Here is a 17,269-nt window from a genome sequence, read left to right as displayed (position 1 = left end):
TATGCGACTAATGTATAGTGTAATGGTTCCTATACCGACCGATATCGTCGACTTGTACCTAGAAAGGGTATCCATGAACTTATTAATATCGCCCTTCCTAAATTCTATCTTGGCGAAATCAAGGAGACTAGTTCTTAGTTTGCCAGAGAAGTCCTTTAATACGCCCTCAAACTCGCAGCACAACTGCTCACAGCGCTCCACGGGGCCCTTCAGAAGAAGCACGATTTACGACTGCGATTAGGTAGCCTCCTTCAGTGTTTCCAGGACGGAGATAAGGTCGTTGAGCTGATCCTATAACCGCATCATAGTCCTATGGCGGCCTTTAAATCGTTCCACAGCGCTTATAAGCGATTTTGTAGCTCCAATCGAAGCCGTCACAACGGCAAGAGAAACACCGAAAGCTTCGGCCATGTTGGCGGCGAATCTGGGCGACTATGCGTTGTGGAACTTGGTGATGGTTCTCTTGTGGGCAGACGAGACGATCACCATTTGAATGGAGAGACCCACACGTGACAAAACAACCCCGCTCCGTCAGCCTACCCCGTGATAGGTCACTACAGCACTCACCTTGTCGACGCAGAGACCAAAAATCTCCTGGACGCCAAGGTCCCGCCCGTAGCAGCTTTCACCCAGCCATGACAATGCCGTCAGCGTCAGGATCCAAACGAGCTATTGGACGAGGAACTTCAGTACACAGCATCTCTAGATTCGATTGTTGCGGCGAGTGTTATAATAAAACGACGTTTATTACTTAACGCATCTCTCATCGATTTGACTTAAGCGGAACGATGGGGCATTGGCTATTCCAATCAGCGTTGTATAGTCGCGTTAATATAAGGGGAAGACACTACCGCGCTAGGAACGGGTCGCGCCGCGACTAAAGTATTTCGGAACCTTGACCCAAAATGCCGACTAAGAAGTCACATCTGCAAATTATGCATAGCAATCGATTCCCCGGCTTGCGATCTTTCCCGCCGGAGAGAATCCGAATGCTTTACGGTTTGTGGAATTTCTATACGCCTTGCTTTTTATAGAGGTTCGATTAGGGGCTACGTTCGCGCTTTAATAGGCTATAATTAAAGGTAGTATAAGAGGCGGAAGCTAAGAAGCGACTAAATGCTTCGCTTTTAGAAGTTTGCCTACGCCTTAGATTACCTAATCCCGAATGAAATTCTGTTAGAAGTGTATAGCTCCGAGACAACCACCGAAGAGATTATTACAATTGATATAGTTCTAGAAGGCGCACCTAGATCGATATCCGGAAGAGCCGCCTATAGTAGACTTCGTGGACGGGTGTTATTAGATTTGCACCGAGAATATTGCCTAGTATAGAGCTATTAGACAGTATAGTCGTCCTGAAGGAAAAACTTACAAGAAAGTGACTATTATACTTATATAGTTTTGTATAAGGAAAATAGATTAACTAGATAAGAATAGTACTATAGCGCTCACAATAGACGTAATCGACTCTATTTTTAGAATATCGGACTTTTTTAAGGCCCTAGTGCAACCTACAAAACCAGCATATACGCTGGCTGGTCCCACGTGCTTATCACATCTGCGACTAGTCCCCGGTACGCATATAGCTCGTCCTGATGCCTTTGACGGCGCGTAGCAACAAATATGCGCAGCTTAGCCTTTCTCAGGTCTAGTACGAACTCCCGGTAAAAGCCAAGGCCTTGGTATTGGGAGGATGTGGTTTTGCGTTGCTTCGGGTTGACTGCGTATTGGAGGGGGCGTCAAGTGGGGTCAGCATGCAGTAGGCGCCGAACTCGAAACTTCGTACAATACGTTGCTGACGACTCTGCCCGAAAGGATGGCAAACGGAGTCCTGCCCCGCTAACCGCCAACTGGCACCCCGCCCATGGGTCAGTGTCCTACAAAGGACAAGGGGCCAGGCTGTCATCATTGCCGTGCAATGACCAGGACGTAAGAGCGCAAAGGGCACGAGAGCAGAGTCCCCGTGGGGACTGTGCTGCCGCCCTCCAGAGGCGCTGACAGCCTAACCTGTGTCATTTCATCCTGTCAAGTGTGACCAGTCGTCGTTTCCACAAACGCACCCAACGCCAGCTCCAACGCGACCACGATTCGACACTGGAATCCACTCACAGCCCACAAACGGTACGGTAACCGCTGTCACTAGCGCAAGGGTGTATTACGGCCAACAGCTATCCGGGCTGGGGAGAAGGTGGCGAAAGCGGGTGTGTCAGGCGGCGGGAGTCCAGCGCTCGTTGCAGGCTGTGTGGGCCGAGGCGTCAACTACCACGACTCGCGTGACGGCAATCGTTGACGGAACGAAGAACGCGGCCGGGTCATGCTGATCGACTTGGACAGTGCTACACTGCGTCCAAAGCCCTATGCAAGCAGCTTGCGGGGATACCTGGGTAGAAAAGGGAATGGCAGAGAAATCAGCACACGATGCAGAAGGGCGCTTTTCTTCAGTCGCTTTGTGGGTGATGTAGCCGCTCGTTGGTCGCAAGGAGAACTGGAAACTTGTCCTTTTCTTCCCCTTCATTACGACACACGACCATGATTTTCTATTTCGCCGCCGGGGACAACTTACTGGGTCATTTGAATGCGCGGCATGATGTCGGACGTAGTGCTGCACTGAATGCGTTGCCGGAATACAGTTTTTCATCAAAAGTGGCTGGCTTCCTTTCCAAATACTAATCGAGGTTGTTGATGACAGTACGTAGTAAAGCAGGCCAGTCACGATGACAATGTTACCCGCCATACCTATTTGTTCGTACAGTACATGTACCTTCCATCACAATGAGTCGCAATGTAAAACTACGTCAACGCCTGACCATGCCGCTTGTATCCAACAAGGAGATGTGCCCCTGCTTAAGTCCACTCTCCACCTGCACCATCAACGTCCGCACAGCCGTGCCATCTATACCACCGGGCGAGTTGCCGTACAGCGCCTCGGCAAACTGGCGCAACTGCATAGGAAACTGGGGATCGCCGTAGTGTTCAACGACATCGCTCTTCTCGATATAGCAGTATAGGTTATGCCAATTATCCTACGTATTAGTTATACCGAGGTTCTCGTACTTTGCCTAGTGCTCAGGCGATCACCACCGAGGCAGCAGCTTACGGCGGTTGTTGAAGTGCTTTATCCCTTTAACTGGTAAATTATATCATAGTACAAGGCCCTTATACCCCACCCACCTTACCGCCTACCGTATCGGGCCTGATAAGAGCCGATAAGAGCTAATAGAAGCGTTGGGATCGGCCCTACTAACGTTAGTTGCCAGTTATCAGCCCAGCCCAGCCCACCTAACAGCAACAATAACAGCAAGCTCCGAAATAAAGCTATTCCTAGCCACGAAAAAACCACCCCATTTCACTATCGTCGTCTATATTTAACTAACTGATTTTTAGACCGTTATATAGCCTAAAATCAGCACTTTCAGCATTTCCAAGATACAGCGAGCCAGCGGCTTAATTAAAGGGAGCTTCGCCGAGCAAGGCGACCCGGGCACACGACGCCCAGTTACTAAGCCCCATCCCGAGCCCCAAGAGCCCTGCTTCCACCCACTTAAATTCGAGCCCTTCTAAGCTGCCTACGCTATCGACTAGCTGCCTAACTCGCCTAGCCTCCTATTTAAGGAATTCTACACGCCCTAGCACGTCGACGCTTAGGTTACCTTCACTAACAGCTTTAAGCCCGAGCCTACCCGATGCTAGGATGCTTGGGTACCTACTAACAGCGACGAAATCTACCTGTTTCTAGGTATCCTAGTATATATAAGAGTTGTTAGAATAGCAGGCTTCGAGGCGTACTAGGCCTAGTTAGCTAACTACCCTACCACCCACCCCTTTACGAAGTGGATAAGCCTAGACCGGTTTTAGGCCCTGTATCGCCGCTTTAGGATATAGAATAACGAAGCAGTGCCTAAGAAGTCTTCTATAGCCACTTTTTCCCGTATTCACGACTTTTCTAAATATCTTTAACGCACTTCTAGGCGCTTCTAGTACCTATCTTAGACTATTACCGTCGATAAAGGTATAGAGCGGTATATAGGAAGATCCAAGGACACCACTACTATACTAAGTAAGAGCCCCCCCCTCTTCCCACGTAATATATATAATACTAACTACTAGTATACTAGCCAAGCCTACCCCTATAGGCTTTAAGATATAGGCTTTAGCTAATAGTAGTTATCTACTAGCCTAGTATTTTTACTAGCGTGGCTTAGGCCCGGTTATCGATATAAGACCTACTACTAGGTATACCCGAGCCCGAGCCCAGCCCTAAGCCTAGCCTAGCTCTACTACTTAGCCTAGCCTGACTGCTTAGCCTAGCTCCTGACCCGAGCCTTACTCCCGACCCTAGCCCCCCCCTAAGGCCACCATAAACCCTATATAGAGGGTAGTGATATATCTTATAAGGCACTTACTAAGGAGCCTATAGCGGCTATACTACCACGTTATCCTTGATAATCTCTTTACTAGCCTACCCCTATATATTGCCCTGAGAAGTAAAGACATCGCCGTGATAGGTATATACCGCTCTAACGCCGGGGTTAGCAAAGCCCTGGTTTAGTAGCGGGCTGCTAATAGGGGCGATAGAGCCCCCTAGGGCTCCCTGGAGCTCTTAACCACCCCCTATAGCCTGGTAAGAGAGTTCCTATAGAAGGACCTATCCCCTATACTCTTCCTCAGCATATATTATACGGGCTCTAAGCCCTAATTTAGGGTGCGTCGCCGGCTTCCGAAGAAGTTAGCAATATGCTCCAAGACAGCCAGAGAGCCCTTCCGAGCCCGGTCCCCGGGCCCGAGCCAGGCCCTACCTAGAGCCCCGAGCCAGCCACCCACTAAAGACCCCGACGAGCCACCCACTGAAGCAAGCCAGCCACCTACTAAAGACCCCTATAAGCCCCCGACTCCTAGCCCGAGCCAGCCCCGAACCCAGCCCCGAACCCAGGCTCACTACTACCCCGAGCGTGACCTGGATCACCCAGCATTCGCAACCTTATATAATATAGAAAAGGGGGGGGGGGTCGACGTGGCTGACCAGCTGAGAGCCAACCTGGGCTAGGACCACCGCTGCCGACGTGGCCCCTGGCAACCCCTAATGTATGGGTTTCTGCTGGACGTCACTCTAGCGAATACCTTCATTCTGCAACGGGATTTCGACCACCTGATTTCCTGGGAATCAAGCCCCTATAGGAGCCACTGGATGACGAGGCTGTACAAGGAGCTGTTCACTTAGCATCACCCCACCGGCGCCAGCAAGCGACGAGCAGGGCGCCACTTTCCGCCACCCAGGGCTGGCTCTAAGCACGTCCCTATCGAGCAGCACGTCAGGCAGTTAGGGGGCTCCCCGAGAGCCTGTTACGGCTGCGCCGGGCTCACTGCGAATAGCTTCAAGAGGTCACCACTTGCCCCTATTTCAGGGAATAGGGGCAGCAGCCAGCCGAGCCCCAGAGCGAGCCGACGCACCAGGTCCTATTGCTCCACTTGCCAGGTGCCGATATGCAGATCTCAGCACTGTTGGGATGTTTTTCACCACTAAAAATCGGGTCTGGGACCACCTTCTGGATGAATTCTATTCGTCGTCAACATTCTGCCGCCCCACTCACATCACTGCTTGTACTGTGATGTAATTTACCAGTTAAAGGGATAAAGTCGCGGAAGCCCTGGAGGGAATGGGGCTCGCCGGCCATAATAGTGCCTTCGGTGTGGGTCCCGTGCGTATAGTTGTCCTCGATGCGTATGCGAAAGACGTCAATGAGGAGGCGGTATACGTCCATTTCGGAGCGGTCGTGGAGCCAGGTGCCGTTCTCGAGGCAGGTGAAGGGCTTGGTGATAGGCTGATCGAGGCCCTTGGGCGGGCTGCTGGCCCCGGAACTAGCGCAGACCTTCTTATGAGACTTCCAGTCTGCTTTTCAACATTCCTGCGAACAGTACTGGGCGTTCTTGCACCTGGCGCAGTGTTTGAGGGTCACCTCGGGCGGGTCCTTGTTGCAAGTGGCGTAGGCCATGGTGGGCGGCGCGGATGTTGCGGTTTAGCTGAGAGAGAGGGGTAGGGGAGTGTTTGGTTTGCCGGTGCAAGTTGGAAGCTAGAGGTTGGTGGATATCGTAAGGGTTTAAGTGGAGAGCGACTTGAGGGCGATGCGGGACAACGCGAAAGAAAGGCAACCTCAAAGGCAGGCATTGCGGATTTATATATGATTTTATTGTACGGTCGACGTGCTGCTAATCGATTCGATCTTCTGTGGCATAATATCTGCCGGAGGGCCCCGTAGTAGTGACCGAGAGTTGAGGGGTCGCGCAAATGCAGGCGGGCAAAGTTTCAGACATCTGAGCAACCCAATTGGTCGTGAACCAGGGTCGTCGCGTTGGTGGTTGGTCGGAAATGTGACATTAATTATTCGCCGACATGCATCAACACCTAGCCGTTGGCTTCTTATCGTGCGGCGTTGATCAGGTGGCCAACCGGGAGCGGCCCGCGGACGTGGCCGCTCTTTGCTTGAGGCGATGACGTGGCAGCTTTTGCATGTGTTCCTGATGAGATGTCATGAGCTAGGAATATAAGTCATCGTCGAATATGCCTAGCAAGCTTGCCGCCGTTGTGAATAAATTCTTGCCCTTCGGGCGAGAAATGATGGCACTTCAACTTCATTCTCTCTTGACCATCCCGAGCAATGCCTTCCCACAAAGATCGTCTGTGCGTGGCGTTGTATGCTCGTGGAGGGACACCAACTATGCCGGGGCTCGAGGATACGTGAGTCACTGCATATCAGCGCTTCCTTCTTCTTCTTCTGACAGTCGCAGATACCACTGGGCTCTCATAGTGGGGCCAAAGACCGAGGACCATGACAGCAAAGGGGCTCGTTTCCACGCCAAAGAGAAAATACGGCTTGTTGGCACTCCTCCAATGCCCGAGTCTGTTTGGGAGTACGAGGAGCGTCTATTGTCTGGAGCATCTTCTGGCAGCCCGACATCCACTGCAATCATGTCAGCCCTTGGCTCGCTTCTATACTAAAGACAATCATGCCTCTGCTACAGAGCGAGCACAAATTTACCCTGGTGAAGCTCTTCGCCCTCCGCCGACCTCGCGTTGCACCGTGGTGGCTCGGGCTCATGTTGCTAGGCGACGACGTCGCCATTTTCGACCGAATACATAGCTATCTATGCACATTGCAGGAACGCGCCAATTTTCCATGCTTATCAACACCGGATACAACCGTCGCAGCTTGGACGGGATCTGCGCAATCCTATTTGGATGACTCGGTCCCAACCGATGTCCACCACACAGAAAGTCAATCGTCGGAGAGCAGGATCATCTCTAGAGCGGACCAGCTACGGCACCGCTATCTTTTCTTGCGCCAGGATCCTGGTTGGACATATTCAGCATGGCGGCCATTCGGCTCCGTTCCAATGAAGAACGTCGAAAGTGAGCTTTGGCCACAACTTGAACTGGAGTATTCGCTAGAGTACGTTGACTGGATTTGGTGGACCAAAGACGGGAACGACGTGCAAAAGGGGTATAGACATGACGTAGGTACGTATGTAGACGATGTCACGGATGACTTGTTGCTCTGCGCAACTTGTCTTGGGGATGAGGAGGTTGATTTCAGGCGGAAGCCTTCAAAAACAGCCACATTGAATATGCTGATCAACTCGAAAAGGGAAGCCAACGGAGATAGAGACATGACTCTGATAAATGCCTTGCGATCGCAGCGCCACTCATGGCTAAAGCGCTGGTTTGGATGGCAATAGAAGGGCTGCGATAGCCAAAAAGACATCCAATAAACGAAAGTGACAAAGGAAAACTCCTTAAGCACTACATCGTCAGCGCCCGTGTTCTCGTCTTTTCCTCTCATTCCTTCCACCCCGATCCTGAATCAGATCAGCCGCCTTTCCCTTGTCCGTTCTCTCTGACCCCTCTCCTCCTTCTGCCTTTGGTAAAGTCTTGCATGAGTAAGTCTGGTCCCATTCATCGGTGAATAGAAATCGGCCATGCTTCTTGTGCCATTGCTCTTTCTGAGTATGTTGCCATTTGCCACATGTGGTATTGGAATGCAATACGGCCGTATGCTGCAACAGGGTTCACCTCAATGTTGTCTTTCTCCGCCTTTTTCTCTTTGCCTTTTCCCTTGACTTTCGGTCCTGTGACTGGAAGTGCCTGGCAATTGAACTGTCGATCAGAGTCGAAAAACATCCAGCAGCCACCTAGCCAAAGCCATTGCTCTGGGCTGGTGTGAAACCACGTATCCCCGCTTTGGAAAGCAATGCCGCCGTATGCTGCCACCGGTTTCACTTCGGTCGGACCGTTCCAAGCACTTGGCCCTGGCATCACGAGAGGATCCGGACTCTCTGATCGTTCGCCGTGCACACCAATGCTCATACTTCCCATTGCCTTTTCGAGACTGGTTGGTGACTGCCCGGTATACGACAGAGGATCTGGGCTCTCCGGTTGTTGTCTTAAGGCATTGGGCCCAGCTACTGCGGCTGAAGATTCTTCGATATCGAGTCCAGGGTCAGTTCCCAGCTGTTCGTAGTCAAAATCGAGGTTGCTGGGGTCTGCGTTGGAAATTTCGGTTGTGTCTTCTTCAATGGTGTAGTCAGGATGGAGCGCCGGAATGTACGCCTCGTGGTCAGGTCGGTACTGATAGGCTGCTAGCCAGGTCAAACTGGCGCCGTAGGCGGTTGTTGGGAATCGGCATTTGCATTTGCCAAAGCATATCTTGTATATCGGATCTCCGCCTTCGTGGTTAAGGCACATGCATATTTGGACATAGCCCCGACAGGCAGAGCAATATTCTTTCTTGTGTTTGTCCATGGCATGCGGGCACGATTTGCACCACCCTTCACGGCCGGATGAGTGCGACATGGTTGACGTGAATGACGAGGAATACAATAGTACGTATGAGTGCGTGGCTAGATAGCACGCAGAAGACGTTGTTCAACCCCGTAATCGACATCATCTGCTTCCGACTCCCTCTTTATACTCCAACGTATCCTAATGGCCTCGGCCATTGCGTCTTCGGAAAGAGACTGCAATGATCTTGACCAACATGTCGAGGATTGCTGTCTGGATGCAGCTCTCAAAATTGGGTGTGGTTGTTGCAGCAAAGGCAGACCAAGTGACAGGAATTATGACAGGGTAAGAATGCTTTACGTCGTGAGGAGTCACTGCCCTGCTTTGCGTCGACGAAGGTGATGGTGTCCTGCAGTCGACCTGCAACTCGGCTTATGACACCAGGGGATGTCACAAAATGGTGATTGACTGTTGCCTTGTGGGGACGCAGCGAGTAACAGGGGTTCTCTCATAATTGAGAGCTGGCCTTGGCGGAGTGCCATATTCAGCTAAGCACTTCCCCGCATGAGTGCCATCACAACGCCCATCACAGCTAAGGCCATCTACCAACGAAGATAACGATACATCGACGTCCTAAATCGCCGACTTGTTTCGACACGGGTGGAAGGGTTGAGTGCCATCGCCGTCGCCATCGCCAGCACCTTCTTAGCCATGTTCAGGAGCTGTGGACCGTCAACCGCGAGTTGATCAGCTGGCTAGCTCCGGCTAGTGATTGTTTGGACGTGAGAAAGATAGCAGGAGAGACGATGCCTGCTAGTGATCATCAACGCATAGGTGCTTCTCGAGCAACTGTGGATCTTGCAAGTGCCTGAGCAGGCTGCACGTTTCGCCAGAGCGTGTCTCCTTGTGGCATTGCTGCCGGAATCCGCTCCATATCCATTTGCCACAGGACCAGGCGTGCGCGAAGAAGCATAATACGTTCGAAATCAAATACTTTAAGAGATGACGACACGAATGATTGATCATGCAATATGTTGTTTAAAATAAACCGGTTGAAGGCCCCTCACTCGATGGCATTGAACAGATCAGTCCCGAGCATCCCGAAGCTTGGCAAGAAAGCCTTATAGTTCTCGTTTACTATGGGAATGTACTGCTGCGTGGATGGTTAGTGCGCCGGAATTGAACAAGTGCCGCCGGAGAGTTTTTGCGGAGAGCTACGTACAACGCAAATGCTGAAATCTAACGGAAGAGGCGACTCGGCTGCTTTGTTTTCCTCGCGAAGCCTGCAAAGCGTCCGAGGGCCAGGGCATCAAGTAGCTAATCGCCGTGAGTCAGCCATTCAGATGGACGACAAATTGAAATAGGAGAACAGACCTACGGTTCTTGAATTGGCCAGTATCTCCTTCCAGACGGCTGTAGCACATGCTGTCGCTCTAAGAGCTCCACGGTCGACGTGATGTGTCTCATTGTAAAACAGTGCCCCATTCAGCGCTATGCACCAGTGCTGAAAAGCCCATATGACTACCAGTGTACACGGCCGGGCTCAAGTCAATGTCAGCAGGCAGTGGCATAGATGTTTGCGACAGACATCGGGCCTTCCAAGTATGGATAAGGTTGAGCCTACATCGCCTCGGCCGGTCTGGCGCGAATCTTGCAACTCGCTTTACGTCGTTAGTCAAAGACCCATAAGTGTAAGCTGGGTTTCAGCCGCAGCGTCAACACTCCGAATATAATAGTGGCCCGGGTACTACTATTAAATCACAGGTGTTCGCACATGCAGCTTTTCTGGGACCGCACACATTATCACAATACTTGCTACAATGGACGAACAACAGACGACAGAGAATCATCGATGCGTCTGCTTAGATCCAAGCGGAAACGTCACCCTCGCATTCCCCGACAAGAAGGGCTCAACAAGCATACAATTTGTTGTTTCTTCCCCGGTTCTCGCACTCGCATCCAGTTACTTTCGTGTACTTTTCGAATCAAATTTCAAGGAAGGTCTCGAAACCAAGGCGGGTACCTTCCCCAGGATCGAATTGGAAGAGGATGACTCCGAAGCCATGGAAGCGATTTTATCGCTGCTGCACTTTCGGAACGGCACAGAATACACTACGATGAAACCCGAGAAGCTTGCAGCAATTGCGCTTCATTGTAACAAATATCAATGCACCAACGCTCTGAGGCCCTGGCTCCACCTTTGGTTGGATTCGGAAAAGGTTCCAAAAGCGTACGATATTGGCTTTCTGCTCTCCGCGGCGTTTTTCTTCGAAGATGCAAAGCATTTCAGGCGCATTTCTGCCCTGGCGATCCGCCATGTCGATATCGTTACTGCCTCGCTGTGGCAAGAGCAAGACGTGACAGCGCTGATGGCTACTGAGCTCCACAGTATGTGCACCCCCAAAACATCGGCGGCGCACGCCGAAGGCTGACTACCAATTAGGTAGGATAATCCAGTCAGTCCGCCTATTGCTCGATCGCCTACAGGGCATAATGCATTCCGGTGAGGAAATGCTCGAAGGCTCATTGAGGGGCTACGAGATGGCGGGCCGGGTCTGTGACCAATGCGGCAGAAAGCATCCGGAGACCGCTAAGAAATGCCACCCATGTGGAACTTCCGAAATTCACAAAGTGTACTGCACAAGCCAATCGCGCGTGGCAGAGTATTTTATCCTACTCCGGCAGAATAACTTATGGCCGTCTGTCACACGATTTCGGGACTCCGCAGCTGCAACTCTGGCAGCACAGTTTGGGACGGCAGCCAGCGCCTGTCGTCACCAATGCAGCGCCGGGTCTGAATGCCCATTACGGACAATGCTTGATCGCGTATCTCGGGAAATGAATAGGGTACTCGACAACATCCAAGGGGTGGAGTTGAAACCAGATTTGGTACCTACATATCTCGCGTCAGAAGTGTAGAGCTTCTCGTTACTGAATGAGACGATGTTTTGCGCGTGGCTTGACCAGGCTCTCGGTCGCGGATGGTGCCTCTAATATCGTACGGTCAATCATTCCTTCGCGCTTCCTGAATGACCCGAGATTTTGCTGGCTGGCTCCATTGCATCTGAGCCAGCCCGCCAACAAAGTCCTAAGCTCCGTCACAGGCCTGTGGCCCACCGCGGCGCCATGAGCGACTTGGTCGGGTCCACCACCCGCAGCGTCTTTGGGGTCACTGAGTGAGCGCAGTCCCCATGGGGACTGCGCTCCACTGGTTCTTAAAAGACTCCGACTTTCGCGAGGCACAACGAACACCGCGTCCATCCCACGAGCAACATGCCGGAAGACTTGGATTGATACGGATGGCTTGATGTACGTGCGCAATAGCCCCTGGTCCCGGCTGCATTGCTAATCATTGCTCAGGTCAACGCAGACGCTAGCTTCGACGATGTAAAACGGGGGCATCTGAAGAAAAGTTGCTCTATCACCCGGGTACGTACGAGCACATCACACACGCTTCGTTTGATATTGATCATTTGAATAGATAGGAACATCAACAAACAAGAATGGGCCGAAGAAAACTTCAAGAAACGTTCACAGGCCTATGATAGAAGTTTTTCTGAAGAACGTTTTGAATGGCGGCAAACGCAATTGGGCGACTGATGCAATCCGAGAAGAAGACCGTTAAATACCACATCGGACTGTCTTGACACAAGGCCCCCGAAGAACTAGTAATGTGCTCGTCTTTTTTGGGGGGGGGGGGGGGGGGGGGGGGGGGCATGTTGATATGTTGAAGTAAGACTGGCGCCCTTCTTTGTAGGGATAGAGATGTTGCAATTGTCTAACACACCAAGCATACAGTACACTAGAGAAGAACCGATCGCTTCTCCTATCCCAGATCCCGAGCCATTGAACGGTGCTTCGCTTTCTTGCGCCTACGCGTACCTGCCTGGTCTGCGGTTCAAAGCGCGACATTGTGAACCGTCCTCACATGGTTCCGGAAGTGATCCAGGGAATGTAACTTTACGTCTACGCACTTGGGGTGCTCGCAGCGGATTGCTTCGCCGCGACGCTGCGCAAGCTCGCGCGCTTTCAAGTGCTGGTCGTCAAAGTGCTCATTCCGGATCGCCGGGCGACAAAACCGGAAAGTCCGCTCCTCTTTCGAAAGCCGACCATCGCCGATGCAGTCAGGACACTGTCCCGCATCCATCAAGAGCGGAAACGGATCGGCTTCGGGTGCGGGGGATATACTCGGTGAGTCTCGTTTGGTAGACAAGTTTAATTGACGTCGTTGGCGACCACGACGACGCGTCTCTCTCTTGTCGCACAACAATACCATCTGATCAATCTGCTCGATGCGATGACGGGCGATCTCGTTATCTGTCCAATGTTCCGGCTGGTGACACCAGATTTCGGCAAGTCGGGCGCGTTCGGGGATGTCGAGCTCGATCTGAGGCTCCTCGTACTCTTCTTCCTCCAGCTCACCGCGTGCTCGTCTCTCAATGTCCCAGGTCGGCCGGTTATAAAAGTAGTACTCTCGGTATCGCTTCGCAATGTGGTCCTCATGCTTTTTCTGTTGAGCCGTATCTGCTCGGTCAGCATTCGTATCTCTTGCTCCTCTGCCCGGCCTTGGATGCGGTATTGTCCTCGTTTCAGTGCGGCCCGCCGTTCGTGCAGCTTCTCGATCTCGGGCTCTGGCGGCAGATTCGCCCAGACTTTGGCAGGCACCATGTCGCGTTTTGCCCTAGGGTCGCGTGTCAGGCTGACATGCGCGAATAGCTTGTACAGCCGAGTTTCCGTCTCTTCTTGGAGAAACGTGTTCTGCATATCGAAGTCGACCATCTGATTTAGGTCGCATCGTGAAATGTGGCGAACTTGGGGTCGTGTCGCATCATCTGGTCCCGAACAGCATCTGGTGCGGCTCCTTTTCATCATATTAGTCTCAGCAGGTAAATGAATATACGCCTCGGTGCTTGTTCCACAGCGTACGTACCGTTGGCAGCGTTAGCTGCGCCTCTGCGGCAAAACCTTGGCGTCCACCGGATTTCAAACCCGGCATCTTCACTCTGCTGTCCCATGTCGTCTCGCAGCTTGGCGTAGGGCATGGGCTCGTCGTGGGAGAGAACTCCATTGCAGCCAAAGCGCCGTAAGATTGGTATCTTGAGCATGGACTTCTTCCACCGTAGAGGTATGCATGACATGGATGCCGAGATCTTGGTCCCCAATACCCGGCCGGCGCTTGTCAAGCTTGGAGCGTCAAAGGCGCGATCGTGGAGCGCGAGCGCGATGATGTCGCTGACGAGACAGAAAACCAGCTTCTTGGTCGGTGTGAAGTAAAAGATCGTTCTGGTTAAGATCAGCATGGAGTAGTGTATACGTCGTCGCGGATCTGGGTGGCCAGCACTCACGGTTTAGGCTTGTTGTCCGATCCCTTGTGATGAACGAACTTGATGGCCATGGCAGGAATGGCCTTTCCCGTTACCGGATGACGGACAATCATCAAACGTATATCCTCGTAACAGAGCGCCTTTGGGCGCCCGCGGCCTTTTGTCTCGGACGACAGAAGCTCGTCCAATCGCCGACACTCCGCTGCGGCGTCGTCCGTCTTGCTTTCGTCGTCCGTATCGTCTCCAGCCTCGTCCTCGATCTTCCCATGGTCGGTGGCATCCAGAGATACGATCTTGGAGCCGAAGAGCGTTTTGAACACCTTGTTCTTGGGCTTCGCTCTCTCGTTGTGAACGAGCTCGGCAGGCCTCGCTCCGGTATAGGACATCATCTTGTAGCAGCAGGCGAGCTGGATGCGATGCCGCTCGCTTGGGAAGATCTTCGTATCATAGGCGATATTGAACGCCAGGAGGACCTGCAAATCGGGCGCGCTTACGACTGGCTTGCCGTCAATATTGGGTGCGCGGAGATCGAACCGAGGAATCAGGACTTGTCGGTGGTACTGTATGAAACACGTTAGTATCGTCCTGTCCTGATACAGGAATCCAGTTCAGATGGCCGCACCTTGTAAACCTCCTTGGCATCGTTCCGGTCCAGGAAGCGACCCGTCACCGAAGTGTACAGCTGTTGAAACTGGCGAATGTACACATGCGAGGTGCCCCATGATTTGATGGTGTAGTTGCTGCGGACGAAGAGGAAGAAATCCATAATCGTCGCTCGCCGCAAGGTCTTCAGTGTGGCCTCCCAATCGCCCACGTTATTCTCGCGGCAGTATCTTACATTCCCCGTTAGAGAGACATCCGAGGAGAGAAGGGACAGGTTCACGTACCGCTGCCATTTCTTCAGAAGACCAGCCACATTAATCTGGGTTTCATCCGCGTAGACGGGCTTGACGAAGGTCGCTCGTTCGAGTCGCTTTCGATTCTCAGCGTGCTCTTCGGCGGAAAGCGGGGCAGGCCGTTTTTGTCGTTTCCCTTGGGATTCTTGAGCGATCTGGGCAAGAAAATCGACATGATTGTCGAGAGCGCCGTTCGCGCCCGCGTCATATGGCATAGTGGTTCGAGGTCGAGCTGTCGAAGGGCGGCGATGCGAAAGTGAGGAAGGATTGCGGCGAAAGAATGGGAGCGACCGACCGATCGAAGCATGGCGAACGCCGTAGAAGGCGCTGCCGCCTTTTATGGCGCATTATCGCCCAGGTAAGACGATGAAGGGACAGCTCATTGTTGGAAAGAGCCAAAAGAGGCGTTTGGACAAACGCGAAAAGAGGGCTCAAGAAGCCCGGCTCCTGGACCAGCCATGCCTTCCTTCGCTGAGCGGATGCCTGGCTGTGGGCCCCCTGACAGACGCAACTGTCACAGGGCCCGCACAGTCCCACTGGAAGTACTCAGTACCTGGCCTGCACCGAGACAAGACCCGACACGCGCTGATGAGGCCTGTGAGAATGGCGGCAGAGTCCGCCCGATTCGGTGGCCCCATCAGCGGCTTCTCGATTTTAGGAGTAAAATCCTCGAGCTAATAGGCCCCTGCTTAGCGTAGTACCTAGATAATAGGGGGATAACGGAGGAATATATAAAAAATGCAGTTACACTGAAAATATTATATAAAAGGGGTTCTTATGCTATCGGTGGGTTATAAGTTATGCATTTTTTCGCTAACTTAGTGGGATTTACTAAGTTGATGAAATTGTCGAACGGGGCCTAATCATATCCGTCCGTACCTTATTAGTCCTAACCATTTGAGTTATTCCGTGCAGGCATCAACCTCCATCTGGACATTGTGATCTCTTGATGATTCGGCATTTCTTGGAGGGCCCAGCAGCTGTATAACCGTCCCTTTCTATCTTGCCAGTTCGACGGCCGCATAGATCTCGTCGACAGTATGATTTCCAAGCAGTAGGACCTCGTAAAGCTTCCGCGCGATGGACTCCCTCGTGAACTTTGAGACTGCCGACAGGCCCTCGCGATACCTCTCGTATTCCCGAATATCACGCGCATATCGTTGGAGTTGTGGTTTTTTTTTCTTTTTTTTTTTTCTTTTTTTAAAAAAAGGGTACCTTTTGGAACCATGGTCTTGCTTCTGTCGTCGAGAATGATTAGTAATGACCCCCACCACCAAAGGTACACTCACTTCCACATCGGAGAAAACACGGTCCGTGATCGTTAATCCGAGTTTCGGTGAGCAATTGGATTTGGACACAAAGAAAGCTTCACGAATTGGACCGTTTCGCTCCCGTCCTCAGCACCGCATCTCACCACCAACAACACGGGCAAGATGTCGATGTTTCAACGGGCGAAGAAGCTCACTCTGGGCTGCTTCGTCAAGATTGGAACGATCCGCGACCACACCAAGCGCAAGGCTTTCGAGGCCTTCGAGACAGAAAGGTACGTGAACCCGGAAGGCCCCGGCCATCTCCCTCCCGCCCGACCCCTTTGCCTCTATTCTCAAGTCTTCATGAGACAATGCAGTGGAGGAATCAGGACGGAAGAGCTGACAGAGACGTCAACCCTCCACGTTGCAGGCAAGCGCTCCGCTACATCATCCGCAACACAACCCTCCCTCCGCGCGTACGGGCCGAAGCCCAGCTCCAGCTGTCGCAAATGCATTGCTACACAAGGCCGTCACAAATCCGGAACCGGTGCATCCTTGGTGGCAAGAGCCGCGGCGTGTTCCGAGACTTCAAAATGACAAGGGTACGTCGCGTTTCTTCGGGCGGCAATCGATCAAGGGCGTTTTGTTCTGGACCGGACGTTGTTGGGTTGAAGGATACAGTAACTGACAGTGGCGGCAACAGTACAACTTCCGAATGCAAGCGATAGAGGGTAACCTGCCGGGCGTGAAGAAGGCCAGTTGGTAGGCGGCGTTGGCGGCTCGGACCGAGACGATGGCAAGGTTCGATTGTCTGCAACACTTTACGATTGTACAAATATACGAAATTTTTGACGACAAATCTTTGTCCCATGGGCCACTGCGCATGATATCGTTTGCCGAAGAAACAAACTTCCATTTTCGGGATGCTGCTGCTGCTCGTGTGCTGGACACATCTGTGAGATCCCTGGACTTGGGCGTCTTTGTCGGCAAAGGCAAGGCGCAATATTGTTGTCATAGGTTGAAGGA

General features: G+C 52.2%; 7 protein-coding genes across 7 annotated transcripts; 3 read left to right on the top strand and 4 right to left on the bottom strand.

Moving 5' to 3' along the window:
* Positions 1-2,795: 2,795 nt before the first annotated feature.
* SODALDRAFT_346357 (hypothetical protein) lies at positions 2,796-6,175 on the bottom strand (the record flags this gene model as incomplete). The annotated part of the gene is made up of 3 exons (XM_028613251.1): positions 5,917-6,175; positions 5,589-5,856; positions 2,796-3,023 (listed from the first exon to the last, which is right to left on the bottom strand). The coding sequence occupies exons 1-3, from the start codon at positions 5,988-5,990 to the stop codon at positions 2,796-2,798; spliced, it is 570 nt and encodes a 189-aa protein (XP_028463226.1). The 5' UTR covers positions 5,991-6,175.
* A 740-nt stretch (positions 6,176-6,915) lies between these two features.
* Positions 6,916-7,840, top strand: SODALDRAFT_65589 (hypothetical protein). The gene is made up of 2 exons (XM_028615558.1): positions 6,916-7,513; positions 7,646-7,840. The coding sequence occupies exons 1-2, from the start codon at positions 7,003-7,005 to the stop codon at positions 7,729-7,731; spliced, it is 597 nt and encodes a 198-aa protein (XP_028463225.1). The 5' UTR covers positions 6,916-7,002; the 3' UTR covers positions 7,732-7,840.
* Positions 7,650-9,119, bottom strand: SODALDRAFT_328760 (hypothetical protein). Its single transcript, XM_028610770.1, has one exon. The coding sequence runs from the start codon at positions 8,843-8,845 to the stop codon at positions 7,949-7,951; it is 897 nt and encodes a 298-aa protein (XP_028463224.1). The 5' UTR covers positions 8,846-9,119; the 3' UTR covers positions 7,650-7,948.
* SODALDRAFT_363245 (hypothetical protein) lies at positions 8,975-10,344 on the bottom strand (the record flags this gene model as incomplete). The annotated part of the gene is made up of 8 exons (XM_028614543.1): positions 8,975-9,182; positions 9,228-9,321; positions 9,420-9,495; positions 9,602-9,701; positions 9,841-9,926; positions 9,996-10,056; positions 10,148-10,206; positions 10,273-10,344. The coding sequence occupies 8 exons, from the start codon at positions 10,342-10,344 to the stop codon at positions 8,975-8,977; spliced, it is 756 nt and encodes a 251-aa protein (XP_028463223.1).
* A 249-nt stretch (positions 10,345-10,593) lies between these two features.
* On the top strand, positions 10,594-11,692 carry SODALDRAFT_284129 (hypothetical protein; the record flags this gene model as incomplete). The annotated part of the gene is made up of 2 exons (XM_028608447.1): positions 10,594-11,165; positions 11,221-11,692. The coding sequence occupies 2 exons, from the start codon at positions 10,594-10,596 to the stop codon at positions 11,690-11,692; spliced, it is 1,044 nt and encodes a 347-aa protein (XP_028463222.1).
* Positions 11,693-12,671: 979 nt separating this feature from the next.
* On the bottom strand, positions 12,672-15,585 carry SODALDRAFT_353116 (hypothetical protein; the record flags this gene model as incomplete). Its single annotated transcript, XM_028613629.1, has 6 exons — positions 14,985-15,585; positions 14,720-14,930; positions 14,119-14,657; positions 13,704-14,056; positions 13,246-13,584; positions 12,672-13,201 (listed from the first exon to the last, which is right to left on the bottom strand). Exons 1-6 carry the CDS (start codon positions 15,206-15,208, stop codon positions 12,672-12,674), a joined length of 2,196 nt encoding a protein of 731 aa, XP_028463221.1. The 5' UTR covers positions 15,209-15,585.
* An 841-nt stretch (positions 15,586-16,426) lies between these two features.
* Positions 16,427-17,009, top strand: SODALDRAFT_283992 (ribosomal protein S14p/S29e; the record flags this gene model as incomplete). The annotated part of the gene is made up of 3 exons (XM_028608439.1): positions 16,427-16,536; positions 16,674-16,845; positions 16,947-17,009. 3 exons carry the CDS (start codon positions 16,427-16,429, stop codon positions 17,007-17,009), a joined length of 345 nt encoding a protein of 114 aa, XP_028463220.1.
* Positions 17,010-17,269: the final 260 nt, after the last annotated feature.

The sequence above is a fragment of the Sodiomyces alkalinus genome (assembly GCF_003711515.1).
Source record: "Sodiomyces alkalinus F11 unplaced genomic scaffold SODALscaffold_11, whole genome shotgun sequence".
Taxonomy (NCBI): domain Eukaryota; kingdom Fungi; phylum Ascomycota; class Sordariomycetes; order Glomerellales; family Plectosphaerellaceae; genus Sodiomyces; species Sodiomyces alkalinus.
This window is presented reverse-complemented; position numbering and strand designations above follow the sequence as displayed.

Bases quoted from the DNA above. Each gene is read 5' to 3' on its own strand.
- SODALDRAFT_65589 (XM_028615558.1), top strand. From the start codon at position 7,003: ATGCCTCTGCTACAGAGCGAGCACAAATTTACCCTGGTGAAGCTCTTC. The intron at 7,514-7,645 runs GTACGTATGTAG...CGAAAAGGGAAG, and splicing joins GGGGTATAGACATGACGTAG to CCAACGGAGATAGAGACATG.
- SODALDRAFT_328760 (XM_028610770.1), bottom strand. From the start codon at position 8,845: ATGTCGCACTCATCCGGCCGTGAAGGGTGGTGCAAATCGTGCCCGCAT.